Source organism: Rhinoraja longicauda, chromosome 1, assembly GCF_053455715.1.
Source record: "Rhinoraja longicauda isolate Sanriku21f chromosome 1, sRhiLon1.1, whole genome shotgun sequence".
Taxonomy (NCBI): Eukaryota; Metazoa; Chordata; class Chondrichthyes; order Rajiformes; family Arhynchobatidae; genus Rhinoraja; species Rhinoraja longicauda.
Window position 1 is genome coordinate 47,781,821 of NC_135953.1, and position 27,605 is coordinate 47,809,425.

A 27,605-nucleotide genomic window follows, 5' to 3' on the forward strand; every position below is an offset into this window, starting at 1 on the left:
CCTTTCTGACAACATTGAAATTAGTTTACATATAACTTGGTCAAGTGCTGCAGTCTTTTCTGGTTTGCTCAGAGAACTTGCCCAAAGCAATACCACTTTAATTGGGCACATCATGGAGTAAGAGACTTCATACTGTAAGAGATGTACTGCATCGTGTGTAGGAAATAGGGTGCTAAGGAAGGACAAAGACATCATTTGCTAAAATTATATGAAGTATAGTCATTATTTTGAGGAGTCTCTCACCCCTTCAACCATTTTTCTCCCACCCAGAGGTAAAGGTTTGGAAAGACTTATTTCATAATCAAGTGAAAGCTATAAAAAAAAAAGCTTGGATTTGAAGTAGTATATAAGCAAGCAATAAAGTTATAAAATTCATTTTCCTTTGATGCCAACTCCATTAATGAAGCATTCCTGTTCAAAGAACATCATAATATGACCAAGTACATAGAAATCTCCTAATTTTCAAGCCTTCAGTAAAAATGCAGGTCAATGGAAGCATGCATAATATTAGTATTAATCTTTTTATTTCCTAACTAGACCAAGTGGACCCATTGGGCCCAAACCTCTCCTGCATTGGTGCAGCACCCTCTCCTTCTCTCCTCCCCCCCTCCCCTCCCCTCTCCCTCCCTCCTCTCCCTTCCCTCCGTCCACCACCCCCTCCCCTTCCTCCCTCCCCTTCCTCCCTCCCCTCAACCCTCCTTCCTTCCCTCCCCCCTTCCCTCCCTCCTCCTCTCCCCCTCCCTCCACCTCCCCTCCCCCCCCCACCCCTCTCAACCCCCACATATCCTCCCTCCTCCCCCAGCCTCCCTCCCCTCCCTAGGAGATAGATTTAAACTTTAAAATGTGAATAACTTTAAAAAAATAACACCAATTTCAATGAAACTTCTTCCATTAGCACCAAAGGGACGACGGGGAGTAAGGTGGGCCTAAAATTGTTGCGTTATCGTGTACCGTTTTGGCTGTAGTTAAGGAACAAACAAACAAGAGTTTTAGTATATAGATGACTGACATTTTAGATGATTGAAGACCACTGGTAAATTAATGACATTTTTTTACATTGTTCAGTCCTTAATGAAGGTTTCATCTTTATACCCTTGCATTCTTATTTCAATGATTCCTAAACATTAATGTGACAATTAGCCTTTCTTCTGCTATCTTTGCATCCATGTCCAATTCTTTGTCTCAGTGTTCATCTGGAATATGGATTATTTTCCCCATTTTTAGAATTCTCAGTTCATCTAGACCCCTCTAGCCTCTGATTTTCTCTACCTGTTCATTGTTAAATGTTAATGTCACTGTGACCACTTCAATTTTTCCAATGTCCCTACTCACATTAACCTATTCCTTCTGCCTCCAAATGTGCAACTCTGTTCACTAAGAAACAACCTAACGTCATCGTCTCATCGGCTGATGAGAGGGCTGTCATTTAGCAAACTGATTTTCCTAGCATTGATGCAAGGCAAATAAAAAGGATGCAGGAAGGACAAGTGATGGTTTTAAACCAGAAACTGAAATTTCCACATTGGAAATGCCACATTGAGCAGTTTGTCAAACATCCTGAAAAGATGATGCAGACCTCCCAACATTTGATTTTACAAATTCATAATTTTGATGTCCAAAATTCAGAATTATACATCAAAATTCATAATATGGCGCGTAATGTAACTTTTCAGCAAAAAGAAAGGTATGCATGCCAAATGCGCATATGCGTTGCGCTACATTCATGTGTGAAAAACGACTATTATTTCCAACAGTCTGTAGTTCTTGGACTACATGTACAATGTCAGGCCTATCAGGAGTACATTCTGCTATTTATAGAAAGGTTATTGAACAGAGATACTTTTTGTAACACAAAGAAAAAATGGTCTTGTTTTTTCTATTTTGCTTTTTCCTTACACATCCCAATTCTCTTGGTATTGAATAATGGTCATAAAATGTATGACGAAGTTATGAAGAAAGAGTTGATATATGCGACGACTAAGCACGAGGAAGTACTTATTGAGGTAAATTTGCACATTAATTGATAATCAGCCCAAAAAGGTGGTAATTGGCTTTTCTGCTGTGTTTTATATTTAACCCCGTCTTAATTAATTTAGTTATATAATCTTGCACTTAAATTTAATATTTACTCATTACAGTTCTCCCACTGATTTTCTGGCACTGTTTGTTCCAGAGCTTTGCTGGTTTATCCAGCTAGACAAGGAAGTCGGCTATGGGGATAGATGTGCTGGCTCCAGCTGGGCTGGAGTTCTAGAGCCCCGGCCTCAGGTTACAAATTCAACACACCGATCGGCCATCGAAGTCCCGATAAGGTCGAGATTGGCTGCCTTGCCCAACCTGGGTGCTACATTTTCAGGGAGACTTCCAGGGCGGGGGGGATTTCTCGCGGAACCCCTAGCGAACTCCAGCGGCCGAATTAACAAATTGGCCATGGAAGTCCCGAGGAGGTCGAGATTGGCTGCTCTGCCCAGCCTAGGTGCCACATTTTCGGGGAGACTTCCAGGGTGCAAGGGATTTCTCGCAGAACCCCTAGCGACCTCTAGCGGCCGAATTGATAAATTGCAATTACCGACTGTTTTGCAGAAAAATGAGAGGCGAAATCGGAATGGCGGAAATGAAATAAGAAAGTGGAAACTTTCTGCCAAATTCAGAAGGGTTGGGAGGGGTGGATGATGTACTGTGGTTGTTTCAGCTATTATGGTGTTAGTTCCCTGCACCTAGTTGGCAGAATGTTGTGATTGCGGCAACATATCGATGTATTGAAGAGAAGAGTGGTGCCGAATATGGTGAAGACTTTTCCAGATGGATCTGGGAAATTCCTGTAAGACCTTGCATCTTGCTACACATCAAAGATGGTGACCCAATTTTTCCAGCAGAAGGGGATATTTGCCTTGGACTGGTAACTCAGTCTGGTAACTCACCTGACGGTCTGGTAACTCTTGAGTCTGGTAACTCACCTGACGGTCAATTATCAAGGAGAAAGAAAAGGAGTGTACCACAAAACAGAAACTCAGAGGCCATAATCCAGCTGTGGTATCGAGATGAAAAAATCGTCGGAAACTGTCAGAATCTGGTCAATTCCATGTCAAGTTGTGTCAAAGACCTGATAGACAACCATGGTGGACATATAATGTACTAATGATGCGATGATATTGAATAAAAGGTAACCCTGCAACATTTATATTGACTTGTTATATCCAAATGTATTCTTGATTCCTTTAAGTTGTACAAGGATGTACATTTTCTTAACTGGAAACATGTATTAGTAGTAATTATAAAGGCCTTGACATAAACTTCTATGGTATAACTCTGCAGAATAACTTGTTGATACCGGGTGGCAGTAGAATTTTAGAATGTGTTAAATGTATGTTTTAGTGTTCTTTAGCTTTGCATTATGTGGGGGGTGGGACTTTTTAAAATCTCTTACCTTGACGGAGATGCAATTTTTTTCCGTATCGTATCTCCGTCCGCAATGGAGCCTAACATCGAGGGGCAAGCTGCCTTTGCTGGGGATCGACCTTGGGAGCTCCAACCGCGGCGGGAGCCTGCGGACTTAACATCGTGGAGCTCGCGGTGCACGGTTAAAGACCAACTTCGGGAGCTCCAACCGCAGGAACTTCGACCACCCCAATCGCAGGAGCTTCGACCACCCCGATGCGGAGGCTTCGATCACCGGGTGCGGGAGCTTCGATCGCCCTGACTGCAGATAGTTTGACTGCCCCGACCGTGGGAGAATAAAGAGGGAAAAAGATTAGACTTTATTGCCTTCCTTCACAGTGAGGAATGTGGAAAATGCTGTGGTGGATGTTTATATTAACTTTTATGTAGTTGTGTGTCGTTACTTTTTTCTGGTACGACCGTATGGTAAATCGAATTTCACTGTACGTTAAATGGTACACGTGATAATAGAGGACCATTGAACCATTGATATGAAAATACAGCCAGATTTTTTCATGCTTAAACTTAAACCAAAAATTCTGCAGTAGAGGGACATAATTTACTCTGTAGCACAGGAGGTACATTTCTGTTTGCAACCTATAGAGCACTTTTTCCCTTTTGGGAAATATGAAACATGCATTAAAATACTTGCACAATGCACTTATTAACACACAATAATTTGTGGTCACAGATCATTAATGCTTTTTCAGCACCTGTGCACGGTTCATAAAACTTTATGAAGTAACAAAATATGTTATCCAATCCTTCCTGTAATCAGGATTCGATCTAAGTATACTGATGCATGTCACAAATTGACCACACAGACTTCCGTTAGGGGTACCAGTTTCCCCATTTTTCCTTCACTGGATAATATAACTAAGCAGAACCAATTACACACATCATAAAGTTTGTGTTAATTTATGATTGTGTCAAAAGCAAGTGCAACAGGAAATTTAACAGCCTACACTGTATGAATACACATTTGTCTACTTTGTTAGCCTCCTGCAAAATAAATCCGTGTGTTTCAGAACATCAATAAAAAAATATCACACACAGCTTTACACATTAATAGCTGGGGACAGGCAATGGATATATTTCTACCAAGAAGATGCTTAGATATGGATGCCAGAGAACATTGCGCACAACCTTCTTACACGCTTTAATCAAACTCCAATCTCCGAAGCACAAAAGTAACTTAAATTGTAAATACTAGCAATATTGCAACTAATGGTTTTTTGGTTTTGATACAATGATGAAAAACACTATTGGCGTAACACTAAATTTCCAACTACGTTGTTTAGAATGTGCAAAAGGAAATCAAGTGAAATGTCCAGGACAACTGAAGAATAAGGGGTAGGCCATTTAGAACGGAGATGAGGAAAAACATTTTCAGTCAGAGAGTTTTAAATCTGTGGAATTCACTGCCTCAGAAGGCAGTGGAGGCCAATTCTCTGAATGCATTCAAGAGAGAGCTAGATAGAGCTCTTAAGGATAGCGGAGTCAGGGGGTATGGGGAGAAGGCAGGAACGGGGTACTGATTGAGAATGATCAGCCATGATCACATTGAATGGTGGTGCTGGCTCAAAGGGCCGAATGGCTTACTCCTGCACCTATTGTCTATTGTCTATTCTCAAATGAGAAAGTAAAATGCTCATATGTATGAGTTATGCTCACAAAGTTGGTCATATATTGTCACATGTTGGTATAAAATCCTAATTTCTTCAGTTTCCAAGAAATTAAAGGGGGAGAGAATACCAGGCCAATTCATTCAAAGAGCTGACATACCATATAACCATATAACCATATAACAACTACAGCATGGAAACAGGACTGTCCGGCCCTACCAGTCCACGCCGACCATTCTCCCTGACCTAGTCTCATCTACCTGCACTCAGACCATAACCCTCCAATCCCCTCCTATCCATATACCTATCCAATTTACTCTTAAATAATAAAATCGAGCCAGCCTCCACCACTTCCACCGGAAGCCCATTCCATACAGCCACCACCCTCTGAGTAAAGAAGTTCCCCCTCATGTTACCCCTAAACCTTTGTCCCTCAATTCTGAAGCTAAATGCACACAATGACTTCAACAGTCCCTGTGTCAAAAGATAACATGGTTATTCATTAAAAAAAAGCAAATTGGATACAAATTGTGTAAAACATAAATGATGACAATTACCAAAAGTTAAAAAGTACATGTAAAAATTGTGCTTCCATTTCTCAATTAACATTATTTGTTCTTTAGCTTTATCTGCTAAAGAGCTGGAGAAAAAGTAATTGTCATACAAAGGAGACTGTAGGTACAGAGTGGAGAAGGAAGACGTGTCGAAAACGAATCAGATGCTGCAAACGATTCCGAGCCCAGTTAGATTTCAAATTGCAACTCAGCAGAAACTGAAATCATTAAAGAAACCATGTTTTTTGTATTATTTCCTGCATTCTATGTAGGAAATTGTAAATGTGGCTTACAAAATTATAAACAGAACCCAAGTAGCAAAAAACAGGTCATTGAATGTCACACACCAATATTTAACAAGTCAATATTTAACATTACACTTATACTTGCTACCTTTAGACTGCCATAAAATATCTTTATACTACTCATAAATACGTGGTTTAATGCATAAAAGTGGTACACACAGGAATATTGCATTGAATAGAAATCATGCTAATAAATATCAGCAGTGTAACCATTGGTATTGTTTTATTAATGCCATGTGCACTGAGATGCAGTGAAAAGCTTTGTTTGCATGCAATCTAATTAAATCATACTATACATGAATGCAATCAAGCTCACACAAGTACCACAGGTAGTGCAAAGACCATAATGCCCGAGTGCAGAACATAGGGTTACGTAATGAGGTAGGTTGGTAGATCGAGACTATGCATGGGAACTTTTGGGAGGACCGTTTAGTACACTGATAACTGCGGGAAGAAGCAGTTCATGAATTTGGTGGTATGTGTTTTCAAGGTTTCGTATCTGCCTGACAGGGGAAAAGAGGGAACGACTGGGGTGAAAAGGTCCTTGATTAGGTTGGCTGCTTTCCAGAGGCATCGGCTGGTAAGTGTAGATGGAATCGATGGTAGGCTAAATTTATTTTTGGTTCAAATAAATGAGATGAAGGTGCAATTTAATTCTCCATCATTCAAGTCAATGGAATAGAATATTAGACCATAATGGGGCATCATATCAATTGTCATATGGCTGCCATGTTATCAAAATAAAAATGGGGTTATTACTTTGATCCTGGCACAAATTCTTAGTAGTAACCAGCTTACTAGTCTTAACAAGATTTCCACATGACCAAAGGGCAAAGAAAACAAAATATCCTGACTCTTACCAGATGCAAAGTTGGACAAATGCATGATTACAAGGTACAAAAGCATTGTGTTATTGAATGACAATAGACCTTCATATCCCAAAATGAATTCATAAGTAATTAAACAAAATTACAAGTAGCCTGCAACTATAGCAATGACATACAACTGTTAGTGTTTTAGACAAAACAGATATATTTCATTTCATAGAGTCATAGTCATACAGCACAAAAACAGGTCCTTCGGTCCATCTTGCCCATGCCAATCAAGCTGCTCCCTCTACACGAGCCCGACCTAACTGCGTTTATGTTTTCCAAGTACTTCTTTCATAAAGTAAGAAATATGGAAAAAATCTGTTGCGTTTGTACAAACTTCTAAATCAGAGTTATAGGAAGAAGGCTCAAATTGAAGAGAAGCAACACTGGGCAGAATGAATATAGTGGAGAGGAAGAGCAATTGATTCGTTTTATTCATCAGCATGTGCTTGGCACATCCATGCAGGCATAAATCAGGGATTGAAAACCATTGCTAATGGAATCAGATATAGAAAAAAAGCAGTACAAAAACATCCCCCACAAAATTAAAGATTTATGAAACAAACTGTCTTCTCAGCCAACTTTTGTCATTGTAATAGTTTCCCATTGTAATCATATCCAATAGATATAATTATAAATTGATTGCTATTCACTGTTATCACTTGAGAATCACAGTTCTGAACTTTGCTAGATGTGGTCATTAATTTGAAGCTTGATCAGCTTAGACACACTTAAATCTTAGGGAAGAGAGTCATCAAGTTAATTTGTTTTCACCTGTGGTGTAATACAAGTCATCATGATCTGTTTATAAATCTACTTAAAATATTGAAACAAGTTAGGTTTTTCAAACTAAAGACTTCCGTTTTTTTAAACTTTTCGTTTACACAAAACTAAAAGCAAAACTGATAATTTTCTAACCGAATTTTAGTTCACATCTGTTATTATTAGTCATACCTCCTGTAAAGAACGAGCCGCTGGCTTGTCTTGATGGTTGGCTAATATTAAAAATGGCAAAGTGCATAGCTGTGGATGCTGAAGAGCAGAATGCAACTCATTCCTTGCTATTTCTAGATCGTCTTCAGATGACGCGCTGTCGAGAACAAATGCAACCCCTTGTGCTCCTTGATAGTATCGACTCCAGTATTTGCGAATATTCTCTGCCCCTTAGGAGAATTAATAAAATAAATCATTCAAAAAATATATACTTTCATTCAAAAAAAATCAGCATTCTTGAAAAACAGAACATTATCAAAACCATGCCAATTTAAATAAATGATAGCATTTTCGCAGCAGGTTTTTTGGAAACTGGAAAATATTGCCATCAGATGCAGACTAAACCTTTCCCATGGACTAAACCAAGGATTGTACAACCTATGTTTGGATGCATCTCTTAAAAATTCTGGCTCTTATCTACTTCCCTATAAATGTTGCATTTGGACCACCAGAAAATACACATAATACATACGGATATTAATCTCAAAATGCTATATCTCTCAATGGTAAAGAGTTAAATAATTTAAAAAGACGATACATCCTAGATAAAAATGTGACCAAGAAAGTTGAATAAATAGCATTGTTACAAGGGGGGGGGGGGGGATTTACAGAACAAATAAAAATCAGTGTTGTTGTTGATAGTGAAACAGGGTTCATTGCATGAAAATTAGATGGCAGTGCACGATCCTGGGAAGGATACTGCTGGTGCTACTTGGGATTGTTTTTGTTAGATTGGCAGTGAAGAAGGTCGCAGAGCAGAAAGGAGGCTGTTGAGAAGTAGGGGACAAATATTGTAAACACAGAGCAAAATTAGCAGACAGGACAGGCAGAAGCACAGCAAAGAGTGGGGAAAAGACTGGTGGTTTAAACAGTATTAATTTCAATGGTAGAGACTTAACAGGTAAGATGGATGAACTTAGACTGTGGATTGACTCGGCAACCATAACAGAAACATGGCTGATTGAAGGGATGGACTGGCAGCTCAATGTTCCAGGGATAGACGCTGTAGGAGTGATGGATATGTAGATAAGAAAGGAAGGGAGATGCCTTGTTGATTAGGGAGGACAGATCTACAGTGTTCAGACAGTATATTCTTGGGATCATCTAATTATGCTATATCGGCACAACTTAGAAACACAAAGAGAATGATCAATTTTGATGGAGTTGTATTATAAGGCCCCCAATAGTCAGTATTATATCGGCACAATTTAGAAACACAAAGAGAATGATCAATTTTGATGGAGTTGTATTATAAGGCCCCCAATAGTCAGAGCATCAGAGCAGTAGATGTGCAGGACGGTTTCATGTAGCTGCAAAAATAATAGGGGTAGTATTAATGCAAGATTTATACTTACCTCATATTGACCAAGTCTCCCAGAGTTTAAAGGGAAAATTTGTTAAATGTGACCGAAAGCTTTCTTAATCAACATATAGAGGGCTCTACTAGGGAGTTTGAGTTAGAGTTTAGTTTATTGTCTATGGTACATTGAAAAGTTTTTATTTGGTGCCACGCTGGACCTCCTCTTGGTAGGGCAAGTGATTTACATACAGTGGGGGAGCACGTTGGGAACAATGACTATCATTTTGTTGGTCTTTGAATAGTTGTGAAGAATAATAGGACTGACCGACAAGGCACGGTCTTAAATTGGGGCAAGGCTGATTTTGTAAGCATATGGTCGGAACTTGCAGAGGTCAATTGGGAGAGTCTGTTTGCAAGTACAGTGATGGTTGCCAAGTGGGAGGCTTTCAAAATCAAGAAAAGTACAGAAGCAGCATGTTCCTGTTATGGTGAAGGGCAAGGATGGCAAGTTTAGGGAACCCTGGTTGACAAGGTACCCATTTAGGGCAGTGGGCAGGTTTCATAGATCTGTACGGGAAGGTAGATGCTCCCGCCCCCACAAGTCGAGCAGATGAGGCTCGTCAGCCTGGGAAGGCAGTCGATCTAGGAGAGGGAAACCTCTGATCTAAAACCTCCACTGCCATGTGGCCATATCCAGTCATAGAAAAAGCTCCAGGAGTAAACCTCAAGAAAATCCGGAGTCGGAGTTCCGAAGGCAGTTCGTCGTTGTCTACAACCTCGTCCTGGCAGCTCCTGCGTCGGTGCCAAACTGTAACGGCTCTGCTGTTCCTTTGGATCGATCAGCGACGTGGTGAGGGGGGACGTGCTGCATGGGCAACAGCCTGTCCTTCATATGACATCGCCCAGGCTTGCATCCGACCACACATCACTGCAAACCTACACCTACAACCTGGAGAGGACACTCCAGCTTCGCCTGCGGCGTCGATACAACACGGGGAGCAAGAGTTACTGGTTATAAGTCATCGCTGGATTGGCGTAAAGCGAGGCGCCAGGGGCTGTTCCCGACAGTGGGAGGGATTTTCGGATCTCACTGGACAGCTACCACCCACCTCAAGCTGGCCAGCCCCCAGCCAATAAGGTGCTGTCCCGCCAGGGCCTGCTATCCTCACTGGGTGCACGGGGATTAGGAACCATCTGAACAGCAGATCGCAACCATCGCACCTGCAAACAAATGAACACATCAAAAGAGTCCAGCTCTTAAAACTGGGAACTTGGAATGTCCTGAGAATGATGACCGGCCTCTCTGGAAACCCAAAGGACATCAGCGAGTCCAGGAAAACAGCTGTCATAAACAACGAGCTCAAGAGACAACGTAGACATAGCCACCCTTCAGGAAACAAGGCTGGCAGATTCGGGCACATTGAAGGAGAAGGACTACACGTTCTACTGGCAGGGGAAGGACTCTGACGAGCCCAGAGTAGGCTTCGCAGTAAGGAACAGCCTGCTGAACATGGTGGAACCAGGCAGAAATGGCTCAGAGAGACTCCTGACTCTCCGCCTCAACACCACCGCAGGCCCAGTCACCCTTATCAGCGTGTATGCCCCGACACTGTCCTCCACATCAGACACAAAGGACGAGTTCTACGAGAACCTCGCATCCATCATCAGCAGCATCCCCAGCAAGGAAGAACGTTCTCTTGGGCGACTTCAACGCTAGAGAGCGCGCAGACCACGAATCGTGGTCTTCCTGCCTTGGGCAGTTTGGTGTGGGCAAAATGAATAAGAATGGACAGCGACTGCTCGAGCTGTGCACTTACAGCTGTGTAAGTGCACGTACACCTGTGCATCGCCAACTCGTACTTCCAGACAAAGCCCCAGCACAAGGTTTCCCGGAGGCACCCACGCTCAAAGCACTGGCATCAACTGGATCTGATCGTGCCGCCCTCAAGAACGTTCTCCACACACGCTCCTACCACAGTGCAGACTGCGACACAGACCACTCCTTGGTGTGTTGTAAGATCAGGCTGCAACCAAAGAGGTTCTACCATACTAAGAAGCAGGGGAAACCCCGCATCGATGTCAGCAAGATGCCCCATCCAGACCTCGTGCAACAGTTTGCAGAGGGTTTTGAGAGAGCTTGGCACCTCGCGTCCTGGAGACTCTGCAACAGAGAAGTGGGAAACTCTGCGGGACACCGTGCACTGCACAGCCTTGGCTAGCTTTGGGAAGAAGATCTCAAAGACACACGACTGGTTTGAGACCAAGTCGACCGTGATGACTCCCGTCATCGAAGCCAAGCGCGCCGCCCTAGCCGAGTACAAGCGGTCAGCCAGCGAGAAGAACCTGTAGATCCTCAGGGCTGCCAGGAGCAAGGCTCAGCAGATTGCCAGGCGTTGTGCCAATGAGTACTGGACGCAGCTTAGTGAGGACATCCAGACGGCCGCCATAACTGGGAACATCAGGGGAATATACGATGGCATTAAGAAGGCACTAGGACCAGTCCAGAGCAAGACAGCCCCCCTCAAATCCTCCACTGGGGAAGTAATCACAGACAAATGCCAGCAGATGGAGAGATGGGTGGAACACTACTCCGACCTCTACTCCTTGACGCCATCGAGTGCCTGCCGACCATGGATGAGTTAGATGGAGAGCCGATGGTAGAAGAGCTCAGCAAGGCCATTACCTGCCTGGCTTCAGGCAAGGCCCCAGGCAGCGACGGGATTCCCCCTGACCTGATCAAGCACTGCAAGACTACCTTACTGCTTCCTTTGCATGAAGTCCTCTGGCAAGAAGTAGCTGTACCGCAGGACATGAGGGATGCCACGATCATTACCATCTACAAGAACAAGGGCGAGAAAAGCGACTGCAACAAATACAGAGGCATCTCCCTCCTCAACATCGTCGGCAAGGTCTTTGCTCGGGTCATCTTGATCCGCCTGCAGAAGCTGGCAGAACGTGTCTACCCAGTCACAGTGCGGTTTCTGAGCTGGAAGGTCAACAGTAGACATGGTCTTCTCCTTTCGCCAGCTCCAGGAGAGGTGCAGAGAACAGCGGATGCCCCTGTATATTGCTTTCATTGACCTCACCAAGGCATTCGACTTCGTTAACAGAGATGGCCTATTCAAGGCTCTCCCAAAGATCGGCTGCCCACCAAAACTGCAGAGCATGATAGAATCCTTCCACATCAACACGAAGGGCACAGTGCAGTTCAATGGCAGTTTCTCGGAGCCCTTCGACATCTGCAGTGGCGTCAAATAAGGCTGCGTCCTCGCTCCCACACTCTTTGGGATTTTCTTTGCTCTCCTCCTGAAACATGCCTTCGGCACCGCAACAGAGGGGATCTACCTGCGTACTAGATCAGACGGCAAGCTCTTCAATCTCACCCGCCTCCAAGCCAAGACAAAAGTATGTGAAGCTCTCATCAGACATGTTGTTCGCCAATGATGCAGCAGTTGTGTCCCACACCCAGCAGGAACTGCAGTCATTGATGGACCGCTTCTATCGGGCTTGCAAGTACTTTGGGCTGACCATTACCCTGAAGAAGACGATCGTCCTTTACTTGTCACAAATTCAATTTTTTTCCCAAAATTACAGTATGTTAAATTATGAGGGGCATGGAGATGGTAGATAGTGGGAAGCTTTTCCCCTTAGCAGAGGTGTCAGTAACCAAATGGTACAGGTTGAGGTAAGGAATTGGAGATTTAGAGGGGACTATTTTATTTTCCACCCCAGGGAGGTGGCTGAAATTTGGAATGCACTCTTAAAAAGGGAAGGAGGCAGATACTCTCACAACATTTAAGATACATTTTGATGAGCACTTAAAATACATGGCATTCTGACTTAGTGCTGGAAAATGGGATGAATATAAATTGATGCCCGAGCTCTAACACACATGTGGTGGGTTGAACTCCGTTTTTAACTGTTTCAGTGAAGCAGCTGTATGAGGCTAACTTCCAATGTGTGAGGCAAACGTCCATTGTTTAGTAGTTTGTCCAAGCCACAATTCTAAATTTACCCAGGTTTAGGAACCAAGTATACCCATCACACACCAAAGCTATTCCAAATGTTACAAGAGAGATAATGATACACAGTGTCAATATTTCACTTGCCTCCTCCACAGTCTCTATCAGAGAAATTTCTAAAAGCAATCAGCTGCTTTTGTGGAAAAATGTGAAGACGGTTTAGCTAACAATAGAGTTCAAAGTTGAAAAGGTTTGACTGTGTTATCAGCTGCACATACACTCCCAACTAACAAATCAGTATACATGTGGTAATTTCCTCTCCACCTCCTTCCACCCAATAAAAATCTTGAATTGTTTTGAACCACCAACTTGTGAACTTAATGTTATAGTGAATTGCTGCTAACGTTGTTACATCAGTTGAATATCCCATAACATATATGGGGAGATGACAGATACCAAGATTTATGATCTAAACAATTAATTGCAAATACACCTGGCAGTATGTTATCTTGGGTGGATGTAGCTCACATTCTCATTAGCAAAAAAAATTCCTCCACTTTCCTTCAACCCATTTTCAATTCACACAGTTGCACAGTTCGATGATTTTATATGAATAATGATGCCTTGCACATCGTTTGAATCCTCAGTTAGGCAGTAAATGATAGAGCATGCACAAAAGACATTCATCTATGTAGTTCGTCAATTCAGAGATATATATGCATGTCCAGTTCATATTTCAAGTGGTCAAATGCATAAACATATACAAATGTCTAAATTTACCTGATAATTATCTCTGATTTTCACTTGGTTAGGTTGAAAAAGATTGTGAATGATTTCATACATTTTTAAACATGCTGGATGACCCAATTGTGTTAAGTTACAAACAGCTTCATCTTTTAATTGGTTTTGACTATCACATAATATGTAGTTACGAGGAATAACATATATCATTCACGGTTCTCAATTTCAAAATTGACACTCAAATTTAACGATTTTTTTGTAGAATCTAACACCGAAGAAAATAATCAACGCAGACGAGACATTAGGACTATTGTCTAACACAATCAAAATAAAGTGATATATAGACAGATGGGCAAGGGTTAGGTTAGCAGTGAATCCTTTCAAGCCTCATGAAAAACTGGCAGACTGGCAATCCATTGTCAATTAATGCAGTTGTGATCTTTGTACATTTTGAAAAGAACTACATGGAAATGTGTCAAACAGTTGATTAACAGCGTGGGGAATCATACCAAGTTTGATTTATGTTTTTGACATTAGGAAAAGATAATTATAACAATTTATCTGGGGCATGACCCACACTTCAGCAACGTATCCCTGACATCCTTAACTGTAAACCTTTGTATGCTTATTTGTTCAATTGCTGCAATGCTGATTTAAGTCTCCGTCTTTGTTGTTTAACAAGTTTAGCTGATTTTCACACATTCAAATTAAAAATATTAACTCCTTACTGCACATCCATTTTCATACATTGGGTGTAAGTATGCGTAAAATTCCAAGATGTTTTACATATGCAACTCTTTTGTGGGTATGCTTTTCTATGGGTATGCTTATCAAGGATAACTTGTTTCCCTTGCCGTGTTGCTTTCCTTGTTAATACCACAAGTTAGGATATTAGTAAGTCAGACGTGTGGATTAACTGTAACTCAACAGTCCAGGGACAAGTTTAAATTTCAGTAAAGCTGCTGCACAGTTTAAAACACCGATCCATAAACTAGAAAGTAAATAAAGTCTTAGCAAGATGACTAAGAAACTAAGAGATGGCCATGACACCATCTGGTTCACTAACAAATTCAGAGAGTAAATTATTCGATCCCTACTCAGTCTCACCTATATGCAATTTCAGACCCAGAGTAATGCGGCTCATTATTAACTACCCTCTGAAATTTCTAAACAAGCCATTCAGTTCCAACATAAGCATTACATTAAAATAGAAAAATAAAGCCAGACTACCCAGTATCGACCTTGGCAACGAATTCTGACATTGGAAAGCTGCTTATATTCAGTTGACCTTTTGTAGTCCTCCTCGTGAACATCAGGGGCTGGTATCTCAATTGGGAGAGCTGCCTTGAACTGGGCAATGAGAACCTTGTGGCGCGTCGATAGAGGCCCGAAATAAAGGCAAGGAGCCAGGTATTTCGGGGGCGTTATGTTTTATTATACCTCGGTTATCAGACAGGTCGAGTCTGCCGGAATGGCTTCGCGCCCAAAACCTTGTCCTTATATACATGGTACCGGACCGCCTCCCTGGATTGGTCCATTCCCGTGCCGAGGGGTCGGTAGTAGTATGGCCCGACCCTTGGGAGCCGCCACAGGACCCCCCCCCAGACACGGAGGCACGAAACACACTGGTGGTCGCACAACCCGACCGGACCGCGTACGGTAATCGGTCGACAGAGAGGCCGGCGGAGGTACAGTTGGAGGGACAGGTGGTGGGTCCCGGAAGGGTGGGCGACCTCGTGGCCGAGGCTGGGCAACCCGCACCGGTTGGTCGATGTCTAAGTGGGCCGGCTTCAGGCGGTCAATTGACACGGCCTCCGGCCGGCCCCCCATGTCCAAGACAAAGGTTGTCTGTCCGTGCTCCAGCACCCGGTACGGGCCCTCATACGGCCTCTGGAGTGGCGTCCGGTAGGCGTCACGGCGCAGGAACACAAAGACGCAGTCTCAGAGGGCCGATGGCACGTAAGGGCGGAATGTCCCATGGCGGGACGTCGGCACGGGTGCGAGCTTGCCAACTCGCTCTCGGAGGCGCTGTAGGGTGGATGAGGGCGGTTCCTCTCGTCCCGGCAACGAGGGCACGAACTCCCCGGGCACCGTGAGCGGGGACCCGTATACGAGCTCCGCTGAGGATGAAGCCAGGTCTTCCTTGGGCGCAGTCCGGATGCCCAGCAAGACCCATGGTAGCTCGTCCATCCAGTCGGGGCTGGAGAGTCGCGCCTTCAGCGCTGTCTTCAGCTGCCGGTGGAACCTCTCCACCAGGCCGTTTGCCTGCGGGTGATAGGCCGTGGTGTGGTGCAGCCGCACGCCCAACAGGTGGGCCATGGCCGACCACAGCTCGGAGGTGAACTGTGGCCCCCGGTCCGATGAGATGACCACTGGCACCCCAAAGCGAGCAATCCAGTGAACGGCCAACGCACGAGCGCATGTGGCTGTAGATGTATCGGCCAGTGGTATGGCCTCCGGCCACCGCGTGAAGCGGTCCACCATCGTGAGGAGGTGTGTGATGCCCCGGGACGGCGGGAGAGGGCCCACAATGTCCACGTGCAGGTGGTCGAAACGTCGGCAGGGTAGACCGATCCCTTGGAGTGGCGCCCGGACGTGGCGTTGAATTTTTGCCGTCTGGCACGGAATGCAGGTGCGGGCCCAGTGGCCAAACTGCTTGCGCAGACCGTGCCACATGAACCGCGCAGCTACCAGTGCGGTCGTCGCCCGGATAGATGGGTGAGCCAGCCCGTGGACCACGTCGAACACCCTCCGGCGCCACGCGGCAGGGACGATGGGGCGTGGCTGACCTGCCGACACATCGCATAGTATCGTCGCTGCTCCGGGGCCGAGGGGAACATCCTCAAGGCGGAGGCCAGAGATGGCAGTCTGGTAGGCGGGCATCTCCCCGTCCGTTAGCTGGGCCTCCGCCAGGGCAGAATAATCAATGCCGGGCGCCACTTCTAAAACGGCATTCATGGCGGGGCGAGACAACGCGTCGGCCACCCGGTTTTCCTTCCCCTCGATGAAGCGGATGGAGGTGGTGAATTCCGAGATGTAGGCCAACTGGCGCTGCTGTCGGGCGGACCATGGGTCGGAGACCTTTGCCAGGGCGAACGTGAGCGGCTTGTGGTCCGTGTAAGCGGTGAACGGGCGGCCCTCCAGAAAATAGCGGAAGTGACGAACGGCCAGGTACAGGGCGAGGAGCTCGCGGTCGAAGGCGCTGTACTTCCTCTGGGCGTTGTTGAGGTGCCGGCTGAAGAAGGCCAGGGGGCGCCAACCCCCGTCCGTCAGTTGCTCCAGTACGGCACCAACCGCCAACTCTGAGGCGTCCACCGTAAGGGCTGTCGGGGCATCCTCCCGTGGGTGAACCAGCAGCACAGCCCGAGCCAGGGCCTCCTTCGCGCCGTCAAAGGCCGTTACCGCCTCGTCGGTCCACACGACGTTCTCACGCTTGCCCGCCAGCAGATCGTATAGCGGCCACATGATGTGGGCCGCGGATGGCAGGAACCGGTGATAAAAGGCCACCATGCCGACGAACTCCTGCAGGCCACGCACCGAGGACGGACGGGGAAACCGGCGGATGGCGTCTACTTTGTCCGGCAGGGGAACCGCTCCTTGCGAGGACACACGGTGGCCGAGAAAGTCGATTGTGGCCACGCCAAAGCGGCACTTGGCGAGGTTTATAGCCAACCCGTGCTCGCTGAGCCGCTGAAAGAGCTGCCGGAGGTGGGCACAGTGCTCCTGCCGCGAGCGGCTGGCTACCAACATGTCGTCGAGGTAGACAAACAGGAAATCCAGCCCGCGACACACGCCGTTCATTAATCGTTGGAATGACTGCGCGGCGTTCTTGAAGCCGAACGGCATCCGTACGAACTCGTAGAGTCCGAACGGCGTGATGATTGACGTCTTGGGTACATCCTCCGGGTGGACCGAGATCTGGTTGTAACCTCGCACCAGATCCACCTTCGAGAATATCGTGGCCCCAGCCAAATGGGCGTTGAAGTCCTGGAAGTGGGGCACGGGGTATCGGTATCGGTCCTCGGCGGTAGCGACGTTCAGCCCCCGTTTGCCTTGGGGACCATGTGGAGTGGGGATGCCCATGGGCTGTTGGAAGGGCGGACGATCCCAAGGACCCCATCGTGCAGAACTCCTGTTGTGCCAGGTGTAGCTTCTCAGGCGGCAGTCGGCGTTCTCGTGCGTGGAGGGGTGAGCCGGTAGTTGTTATAAACATAGCACAAAAAGTAAGGAAATTTGTGTTTGGTAGATTATTTCTTTGTTGTAACAATGGTTCTTGGCAATAAATCTTATACCGTTGGAAAGCCTGTTTATTTCCCTTTTAAATGGTGCCACATTTGTAAGGAACATGCATTTGTGGGATAAGCAGCAGATCTGAGTATATGGGTTGCGCCCATGAAAAATTTGCCAAATCTTCTCTGCCAATGCCAAACAGCTTATTCTGCTGTTGCTATTGACTCTTGTTTTGAGCTTCTGGTACCCCCAGGTGCTGACAATCAGGTGCCTGATTGGCACCTGATTGGCAGCATCATGGGCCCTGATACAGTGGTCAGTAGGTGTCTGCTCCAAGAATCGGCATGCCACGTTTGACTGATCTGGATAGGGCCCCTGCGATAGGGCAACTTCAAGCTGGTGTTTAGCAAAACCAAGTTGTGGCATTATTTGGAGTGAGCCCTAGTACCATCTCCAAAGTGAAGGCCAAGTTCCATTTAACGGGGGATGTCAGAGCCAGGCCGCGAAGTGGGCGTCCCAAGAAGACGACACCCGAAGAAGACCGTTTCCTCACCCTGTCAGCACTTAGGAACCGTAGGCCATCTTCTACACATTTGCAGTCATGGTTTGCAGGACGATATGGCCGACGGCTCTCTGCCCAGACAATTTGGAACAGACTGCACACAGCCGATCTCCGGTCTCGTAGGGCTGCCAGGAGACCTGCCATGACTGCCCTTCACCGTCAGGCCCGTTTGCGCTGGTGTCGGCAACACGTGCACTGGAACCTGAACATGTGGAGGAACGTTATGTTCAGCGATGAGTCCAGAATCTGCCTACGGCAGTTGGATCATAGGGTCAAAGTGTGGAGAAGACGCGGAGAACGCTATGCTGATTGCTGCACCGATAGAGTAACATCTTTTGGTGGAGGCAGTGTGATGGTGTGGGGCGGCATCTCCCTCACTGGAAAAACGAGGCTTGTCATCATTGGAGGCAATCTCAATGCAGAGAGATATCGAGATGAGATTCTGCAACCAGTGGCAATCCCATATCTCCACAGTCTGGGACCGAACTCTATCCTCCAAGATGACAATGCTCGCCCCCACAGAGCAGGGTTTCTCAGAGACTACCTCCAGAATTTGGGAGTGGAGAGGATGGAATGGCCTGCCAGCAGTCCTGACCTCAACCCCATTGAACACTTGTGGGATCAGCTTGGGCGTGCTGTTCGTGCCAGAGTGACCAACACAACCACGTTGGCTGACTTGCGACAAATGCTGGTTGAAGAATGGGATGCCATCCCACAACAGTGTGTGACCAGGCTGGTGACCAGCATGAGGAGGAGGTGCTAGGCTGTTGTGGCTGTGTATGGTTCTTCCACATGCTACTAAGGCTCCTGTTTATTAAATGAATACATTGTTAAATTGCCAATATGTCTTGTTTCTTCAGACTTCAATCATCCAATCCACCAAACAACACCGAACAAGAGTCAATGACAGAATAAGCTGTTTGGCATTGGCAGAGAAGATTTGGCAGATTTTTCATGGGCGCAACCCACATACTCAGCTCTGCTGCTCATCCCACAAATGCATGTTCCTTACAAATGTGGCACCATTTAAAAGGGAAATAAACAGGCTTTCCAACGGTATAAGATTTATTGCCAAGAAGCATTGTTACAACAAAGAAATAATCTACCAAACACAAATTTCCTTACTTTTTGTGCTATGTTTATAATGGAACACCCCATGCTTGGGGGTCGACGACCGGAATTGCGGGGCCATAATATCGGGAAACTCCGCCAGAACCCGAGCGAAATGGGAGTCCACGGACGACAGCGGTCGTATAATGGGCTCATTCAGCCGCAGCGCAATGGGCTCCATCGTGGCAGAGCGGACCAAGCGCTGCTGCCTGACGTCCACGAGGAGAGAATGAGCCCGCAGAAATTCAGCCCCGAGCAACGGCTGGGAGACGTCGGCGATCGTGAACTGCCACGTGAAATGACTGGCGCCGAAAACGATGTGGACCGTGCGGACGCCATAAGTTTGAATGTGGCTCCCGTTTGCCGCGGTGAGGATTGGCCCCCGCTTCCCAGAACGAATGTCCAGCGGCGAAGGGGGCAAGACGCTCAGCTCCGCCCCAGTATCCACGAGGAAGCGGCCCCCGGAGCGCCGATCCCAGGCGAAGAGGCGGTGAATCTGGCCGGCCGCCGCGGGGACTATTGGCAGCCGGCCCCGGCGTTTCCCGGGAACGTGCACAGCTGGCGGCATTGTCGGGCTGCCGCACCCCAGCGCTGGTGGTAATAACACTAGTACCTCCTGCTGGTGCTGGCTGGAGCCTGCTGGTGTGGGACTGCAGGTGCATGTGCGAGTGCAGGACCCGCAATGGCCACCGGGGGCAATCTCGCAGGCCTCCGGGGCATAGCTGTCACTCCTTCCACAGCTCCCCCGCCCGACCGGAGAAAATCGGGCGCTGCTGTAGTGACGCTTAGTGCGCTGACATCATCACAGGGCCCGGATGTCTGCAAAGGAGGCGTCGGTGAGCTGCAGGCGAATGTCGGCCGGCAGCAGGTGCAGGTAGGTGTATTCAAACATCAGGCACGGTCTGTGCCCGTCGAGCAGCGCGACCATCTCCTTCAGGAGGCTAGATGGGCGCCGGTCACCGAGGCCTGGCATGTGGATGAGCCTTTCGGCCCGCTCCATTCGGGTTAGCCCGTAGGTTTGGAGCAGCAGCTCCTTAAGGGCTTCATATTTATCGTGGGCCGGGGGGTCCTGGAGGAACTCCGTTACCTCTTCGGCCGTGTCCTGGTCAAGGGCTCCCACCAGGTGGAAAAAACGGGTGTCATCCATTGTGTTGCCCCGCAGCTGGAACTGGGCCTCCGCTTGGTAAAACCAAACGCGAGCCAGGGTGGTCCAGAAGGTCGGGAGCTTGATGCCTACCGCGTCGACAGCTGCGGCCTGGTCGGCCTGCGAGCCGGACGGACGGTCGGCTATCCATCGTTTGTCCATCCTAGAATGAATGGACCGTCGAGGTCACCAATGTGGCGCGTCGATAGAGGCCCGAAATAAAGGCAAGGAGCGAGGTATTTCGGGGGGCGTTATGTTTTATTTTACCTCAGTTATCAGACGGGTCAAGTCTGCCGGAATGGCTTCGCGCCCAAAACCTTGTCCTTATATACATGGTACCGGACCGCCTCCCTGGACTGGTCCATTCCCGTGCCGAGGGGTCGGTAGTAGTATGGCCCGACCCTTGGGAGCCGCCACAACCTTACCTTATAGGCTTCTTCACAATCCCTTGTATATCTTGTTCCATCAATTGTTTGGGGCATGTGGGACTAGGAGCACACAATGCTGTTCATGTCAAACATGGACAAGAATTACCACCATTGATTGAGGTGATCATGTCCTGAACAACATTGGTGTCAATCTGATCTAAAAGACAGGTCTGCAAATAGCTAAGTATTTAGCTCACAAAATTAATTCTGAACTCAGACCAGACAAAGTTCCTATAAAACTACAACAATAAGATGAGTCTGGGCCATTTGAACCCAACCACACTTCCCATCTGTGATTCCCAATCATTCCTTCCAACCTGATCCTTTGCACCCAAGAGATGTCTGTGATGCTGAGCAAATTCCCTGAAGTAAAAGTGCCACAGGTGGCTCACTGTTCATATGCTACATAAGGTCATAAGTGATACGAGCAGAATTAGGCCATTTGGCCCATCAATTCTACTGCCATTCAATCATGGCTGATCAATCCCTCCCTCCTCAACCCATTCTCCTGCCATCTCCCCATAACCCCCGACACCCATACTGATCAAGAATCTATTTATCTCTGCCTTTTCCCTTTATGCTCTGCGACATCCCAATGCATATTTCACCACCCACAATCATAGTATTGCCAGAAACAAAAAGACCGGCTTGTGTGTCCATTGACTTGGCCTTCTGTGGCAAAGAATTCCACAGATTCATCACATTCTGACTAAATAAATTCCTCCTTATCTCCTTCCTTAAGGAATGTCCTTTAATTCTGCGGTTATGACCTCTAGTCCCAGACTCTCCCACTATGGAAACATCCTCTCCACATCCACTCTATCCAAGTCTTTTACTATTCTGTACATTTCAACAGTCCCCCCTCATTCTTCTAAACTCCAGGAAGTACAGGCCCACTGCCGTCAAATGCTCATCATAAGTTAACCCATTCATTCCTGGGATCATTCTTCTAAACCTCCTCTGGACCCTCTCCAGGGCCAGCACATCCTTCCTCAGATATGGTGCCCAAAACTGCTCACAATACTCCAAATGCGGCCTGACCTGCGCCCTATAGAGCCTTAGATTACATCCCTGTTTTTGTATTCTAGCCCTCTTGAAATAAGCTACCTTTCAGAGCACTCTGATGGCCTCTGTCAAATTGCCCCGTCAAAGAATTCTAAGCTATTTTTTAATTTCTGTTAATAGAAGCATTTAAAAATCCATCCGAACAGTTAAAATTAATCAGAAATGAACACCCACGTTTACATTATGTAAACATTTAACAATTGGTAAAACAAAATATTTGAAATACTTATCTGCACTTCCTTCCACCCTCCCACTCTAGTGACAATTATATTCAAATGAATAGGGCAACTGCCTACATGTCAGCCAGCCTAGCACGAGGCTAAGTGGCTACATACAAAGTGCATCAGGTTTCTTCTGCAGGTCCGTTCTCCATCACTGAACTCAATGGGGAGTCCAGCAGAGAAGTTTTGGACTTGTGTTTAGCCAAGCATGAATGTGTCTGAAAGTGAGCTAAACTGTGAACAGCTGGCTATGGAGTTGATGTGTCAGTCATCCAAATTTAGCCCATTAGGCAAGAAAGCAGTAGGAACACATCCTCCACAAGTAAAAGGACTTTATGGTCTAGAAACATGAGTGCCATTAAAGCACACTAAATGGCTCCTGCAAATTTCAGCAGTTTCTGTGTTTAGGGAGAGCACACAAAGGAAAATATATCTGAGAGCAAGAGAAAAGGCCCAGGCCCAAATGAAAACTTAACAGATGAGAACAGTCAGGGTGTGGGGGGAGTTCAATTGAGCCATTGGAATTATAGCAGCAGCAGTGAATGACAAGGTATTAGAACATGAATGATTTGGGGACAAGGGGATAGACAATAGACAATAGGAGCAGGAGTAGGCCATTCGGCCCTTCGAGCCAGCACCAACATTCAATGTGATCATGGCTGATCATTCTCAATCAGTACCCCATTACTGCCTTCTCCCCATACCCCATGACTCCGCTATCCTCAAGAGCTCTATCTAGCTCTCTCTTGAATGCATTCAGAGAATTGGCCTCCTCTGCCTTCTGAGGCAGAGAATTCCACAGATTTACAACTCTCTGACTGAAAAAGTTTTTCCTCATCTCCGTTCTAAGTGGCCTACCCCTTATTCTTAAACTGTGCCCCCTTGTTCTGGACTCCCCCAACATTGGGAACATGTTTCCTGCCTCTAACGTATCCAACCCCTTAATAATCTTATATGTTTCGATAAGATCCCCTCTCATCCTTCTAAATTCCAGTGTATACAAGCCTAGTCGCTCCAGTCTTTCAACATATGACAGTCCCGCCATTCCAGGAATTAACCTAGTAAACCTACGCTGCACGCCCTCAATAGCAAGAATATCCTTCCTCAAATTTGGAGACCAAAACTGCACACGGTACTCCAGGTGCGGTCTCACTAGGGCCCTGTACAACTGTAGAAGGACCTCTTTGCTCCTATACTCAACTCCTCTTGTTATGAAGGCCAACATTCCATTGGCTTTCTTCACTGCCTGCTGTACCTGCATGCTTCCTTTCAGTGACTGATGCACTAGGACACCCAGATCTCGTTGTACGTCCTTTTCCTAACTTGACACCATTCAGATAATAATCTGCCTTCCTATTCTTACCACCAAAGTGGATAACCTCACACTTATCCACATTAAACTGCATCTGCCATACATCCGCCCACTCACACAACCTGTCCAAGTCACCCTGCAACCTCATAGCATCTTCTCTTTTAAATTGATCCTGCAACTTCTGAAGGAATACCTGACAGTTCACACTGCCACCCAGCTTTGTATCATCTGCAAATTTGCTAATGGTACTTTTAATCCCTTCATCCAAGTCATTAATGTATATTGTAAATAGCTGCGGTCCCAGCACCGAGCCTTGCGGTACCCCACTAGTTACTGCCTGCCATTCTGAAAGGGACCCATTTATCCCCACTCTTTGCTTTCTGTCTGCCAACCAATTTTCTATCCATGTCAGTACCCTACCCCCAATACCATGTGCCCTAATTTTGCCCACTAATCTCTTATGTGGTACCTTGTCGAAGGCTTTCTGAAAGTCAAGGTACACCACATCCACCGGCTCTCCCCTGTCGATTTTCCTAGTTACATCCTCAATAAATTCCAGAATATTAGCCAAGCATGATTTCCCCTTCGTAAATCCATGCTGACTCGGAACGATCCTGTTACTGCTATCCAAAGGCTCCGCAATTTCGTCTTTTATAATTGACTCCAGCATCTTCCCCACCACTGATGTCAGACTAACTGGTCTATAATTTCCCGTTTTCTCTCTCCCCCTTTCTTAAAAAGTGGGATAACATTAGCTACCCTCCAATCCACAGGAACTGATCCTGAATCTATAGAACATTGGAAAATGATCACCAGTGCATCCACAATATCTAGAGCCACCTCCTTAAGTACCCTGGGATGCAGACCATCAGGCCCTTGGGATTTATCAGCCTTCAGTCCCATCAGTCTACCCAACACCATTTCCTGCCTAATGTGAATTTCCTTCAGTTCCTCCATCACCTTAGTATCTCTGGCCACTAGAACATCTGGGAGATTGTTTGTATCTTCCTTAGTGAAGACAGATCCAAAGTACCGGTTCAACTCATCTGCCATTTCCTTGTTCCCCATAATAAATTCCCCTGCTTCAGTCTTCAAGGGACCCGCATTTGCCTTGACTATTTTTTTCCTCTTTACATACCTTAAAAAGCTTTTACTATCCTCCTTTATATTATTGGCTAGCTTACCCTCGTACCTCATCTTTTCTCCCCATATTGCCTTTTTAGTTATCTTCTGTTGCTCTTTAAAAGAGTCCCAATCCTCTGGCATCCCACTCTCCTTTGCTATGTTATACTTCTCTTTTATTTTTATGTTGTCCTTTACTTTCCTTGTCAGCCACGGGTGCCTCTTACTCCCCTTAGAATTTTTCCTCCTCTTTGGGATAAATTGATCCTGCAACTTCTGAAGGAATACCTGCCATTGCTGTTCCACCGTCTTCTCTGCTAGGGCCTCCTTCCAGTCAAATCTGGCCAGCTCCTGCCTTATGCCTCTGTAATCCCCTTTGCTATACTGTAATACTGACACTTCCAATTTTCCCTTCTCCCTCTCAATTTGTAGAGTAAAACATCATATTACGATCACTGCCTCCTAATGGCTTTTACCTTGAGTCCCCTTATCAGATCAGGTTCATTACACAACACTAAATCCAGAATTGCCGTCTCCCTGGTAGGCTCCAGTACAGCTGTTCTAAGAATCCATCTCGGAGGCACTCCACAAACTCCCTTTCCTGGGGACCAGTACCAACCTGATTTTCCCAGTCTACCTACACGTTGAAATCTCCCATAACCACCGTAGCATTACATTTGCGACATGCCAATTTTAGCTCTTGATTCAACTTGCACCCTATGCCGAGGCTACTGTTTGGGGGCCTGTAGATAACTCCCATTAGGGTCTTTTTACCCTTACCCTGAATGACTGCTCGCGTCCCTTTGGCGCTCTTTTTTAAACGGACTTTTACCTGCAATTCACTTAGTTATTTTCAGCCAATGGTCTTCCTTGCTGCTACTGCTGCTCTCATGACCTGTACTGAATGACTGCTAGCGTCCCTTTGGCACTCTTTTTTAAACGGACTTTTACCTGCAATTCTCACTTACTTACTTTCAGCCAACGGCCTTCCTTGTTGCTATGCTGCTCTCCCGACCTTTACTGAATAACTCAGTAATTAGTAATACTTCATGGTCCGATTTACTGATACGTTGTTTATTCCAGATTATTTAATGAACTGATATTTTTCCAGCTGTCATTATGGAATTTGAACTGGTGTCACTGCAGCAATCGTCCAAGTCATTGAATTATTGTCCAATAACTTAACAATTGATGGTACAGTACTGAAATGGTATCTCCACACTGATTGTCTTTCCTTTTTATTGGTTTACAGCAAATACATTAGTCACCCAAAACAACCCAAATCTTTGGTGAAACAAAACCTGCTATTTGATTAACATGGACTTTTCTTCTAAGAAGAACTGTGCTATGTAGCATGGTTCTTTATTTCAATTTCTCAATGATAAAGTATTTTTAAAAACTGTCATTATTTTTTTTGTGGAGCATTTTGCATTTAGAAAAATCTAGATAGATCTCTCATATAGAACAAACTGCTTCTTTGCTAATATACTATTTTCTCCCATTCATTCAACGGGTGTCGCTGACAACATTATTCCCCATGTCTCAATGAACTTGAATCAAGCTGCTTGCTTTACCATTTAAGAGGGCAATTAGAAGTCAACCATATTGATGTGGCATAAAAATAGACAAAGCTTGAAACGCTCAGCAGGTCAGGCAGCATTTGTGGAAAGATAATCAGAGTTCAGCTTGATGACCTTTCAGATCCACATTAATGTGCTGTGATAAAAATAATCTTCAGGCCTGATCAGATAAGGATGAGAGACATTCATCCTATATTACTGAGCCCAGCTTAATCATTACATCAATCTGGTGGCTTCATGGTCACCATTACTGTTATGAATTAAATTAATCTGCAATACAAATCAAGTGAACAAATATCCCAGCTATGGTGAGCACTCAACGAGCAACTGAATCAACATTAGTACAGCATTATGAAGATAACACTTCCACATTCCAAACATTTGTAAGCTATTATTCATAAATGGATTATTTAAAAAAATTATAAAGGAGAAATATATGATCACTTAAGGTGTCTTTTGAAAATGAAAATCTTAAATATACATGAGCTACAATACAACTTTTAGTACATGAATACATCTAAAAACTACACATACCTCCCAGTTCTTTCACGTTGAGGATTGCATTCTGGAATGGAACAGCTTTAATTCTAAAACCTAAAATTCAGTAATGACAAAAAGAAAAGAAAAAATTCAACTTATTATGGTTAAAAAGTAAACAATAAAATATGAAATTAGTTTCAATGTGGAGAATAATCATTCATGCTGAGTGTTTGTGGTAGCAAAGTCAAAAATTACACTTTTTGTACTGAATACTAACAGTTAAGCTTTAACTTCAACTTATGAGCTATCGAGGTCAAAGTAATGCTGTTGAAGTCGTTGTCTTCAGCAAGCTTTGGGCATTGGTGAATGGAGTGAGCAAAGACAAGTTAAAGCTTTTTTCTCTCTTACTGTCTTAGTAGACAGCAGTAATAATGATTATTAGACCAAGTGGACCCGTTGGGCCCAAACCTCACCTGCATTGGTGCAGCACCCTCTCCTGCCCCCCTCTCCTGCCCCCCTCCCCTTCCCCCCTCCCCTTCCCCCCCTCCCCTTCCCCACATT

General features: G+C 45.6%; 1 protein-coding gene across 3 annotated transcripts in view; it reads right to left on the reverse strand.

Annotated features, from left to right (window-relative positions):
- Positions 1–27,605, reverse strand: part of LOC144592241 (ADP-ribosylation factor-like protein 15) — a 215,398-nt gene that overhangs the window by 98,645 nt on the left and 89,148 nt on the right. For all 3 annotated transcript variants that reach the window (XM_078396781.1, XM_078396788.1, XM_078396775.1), the window contains exons 3-4: positions 27,099–27,158; positions 7,749–7,957 (exon numbers count right to left, since the gene is read on the reverse strand). In XM_078396781.1, coding sequence (XP_078252907.1) covers positions 7,749–7,957; positions 27,099–27,158 — 269 coding nt within the window. The remainder of the gene's footprint in view (positions 1–7,748; positions 7,958–27,098; positions 27,159–27,605) is intronic.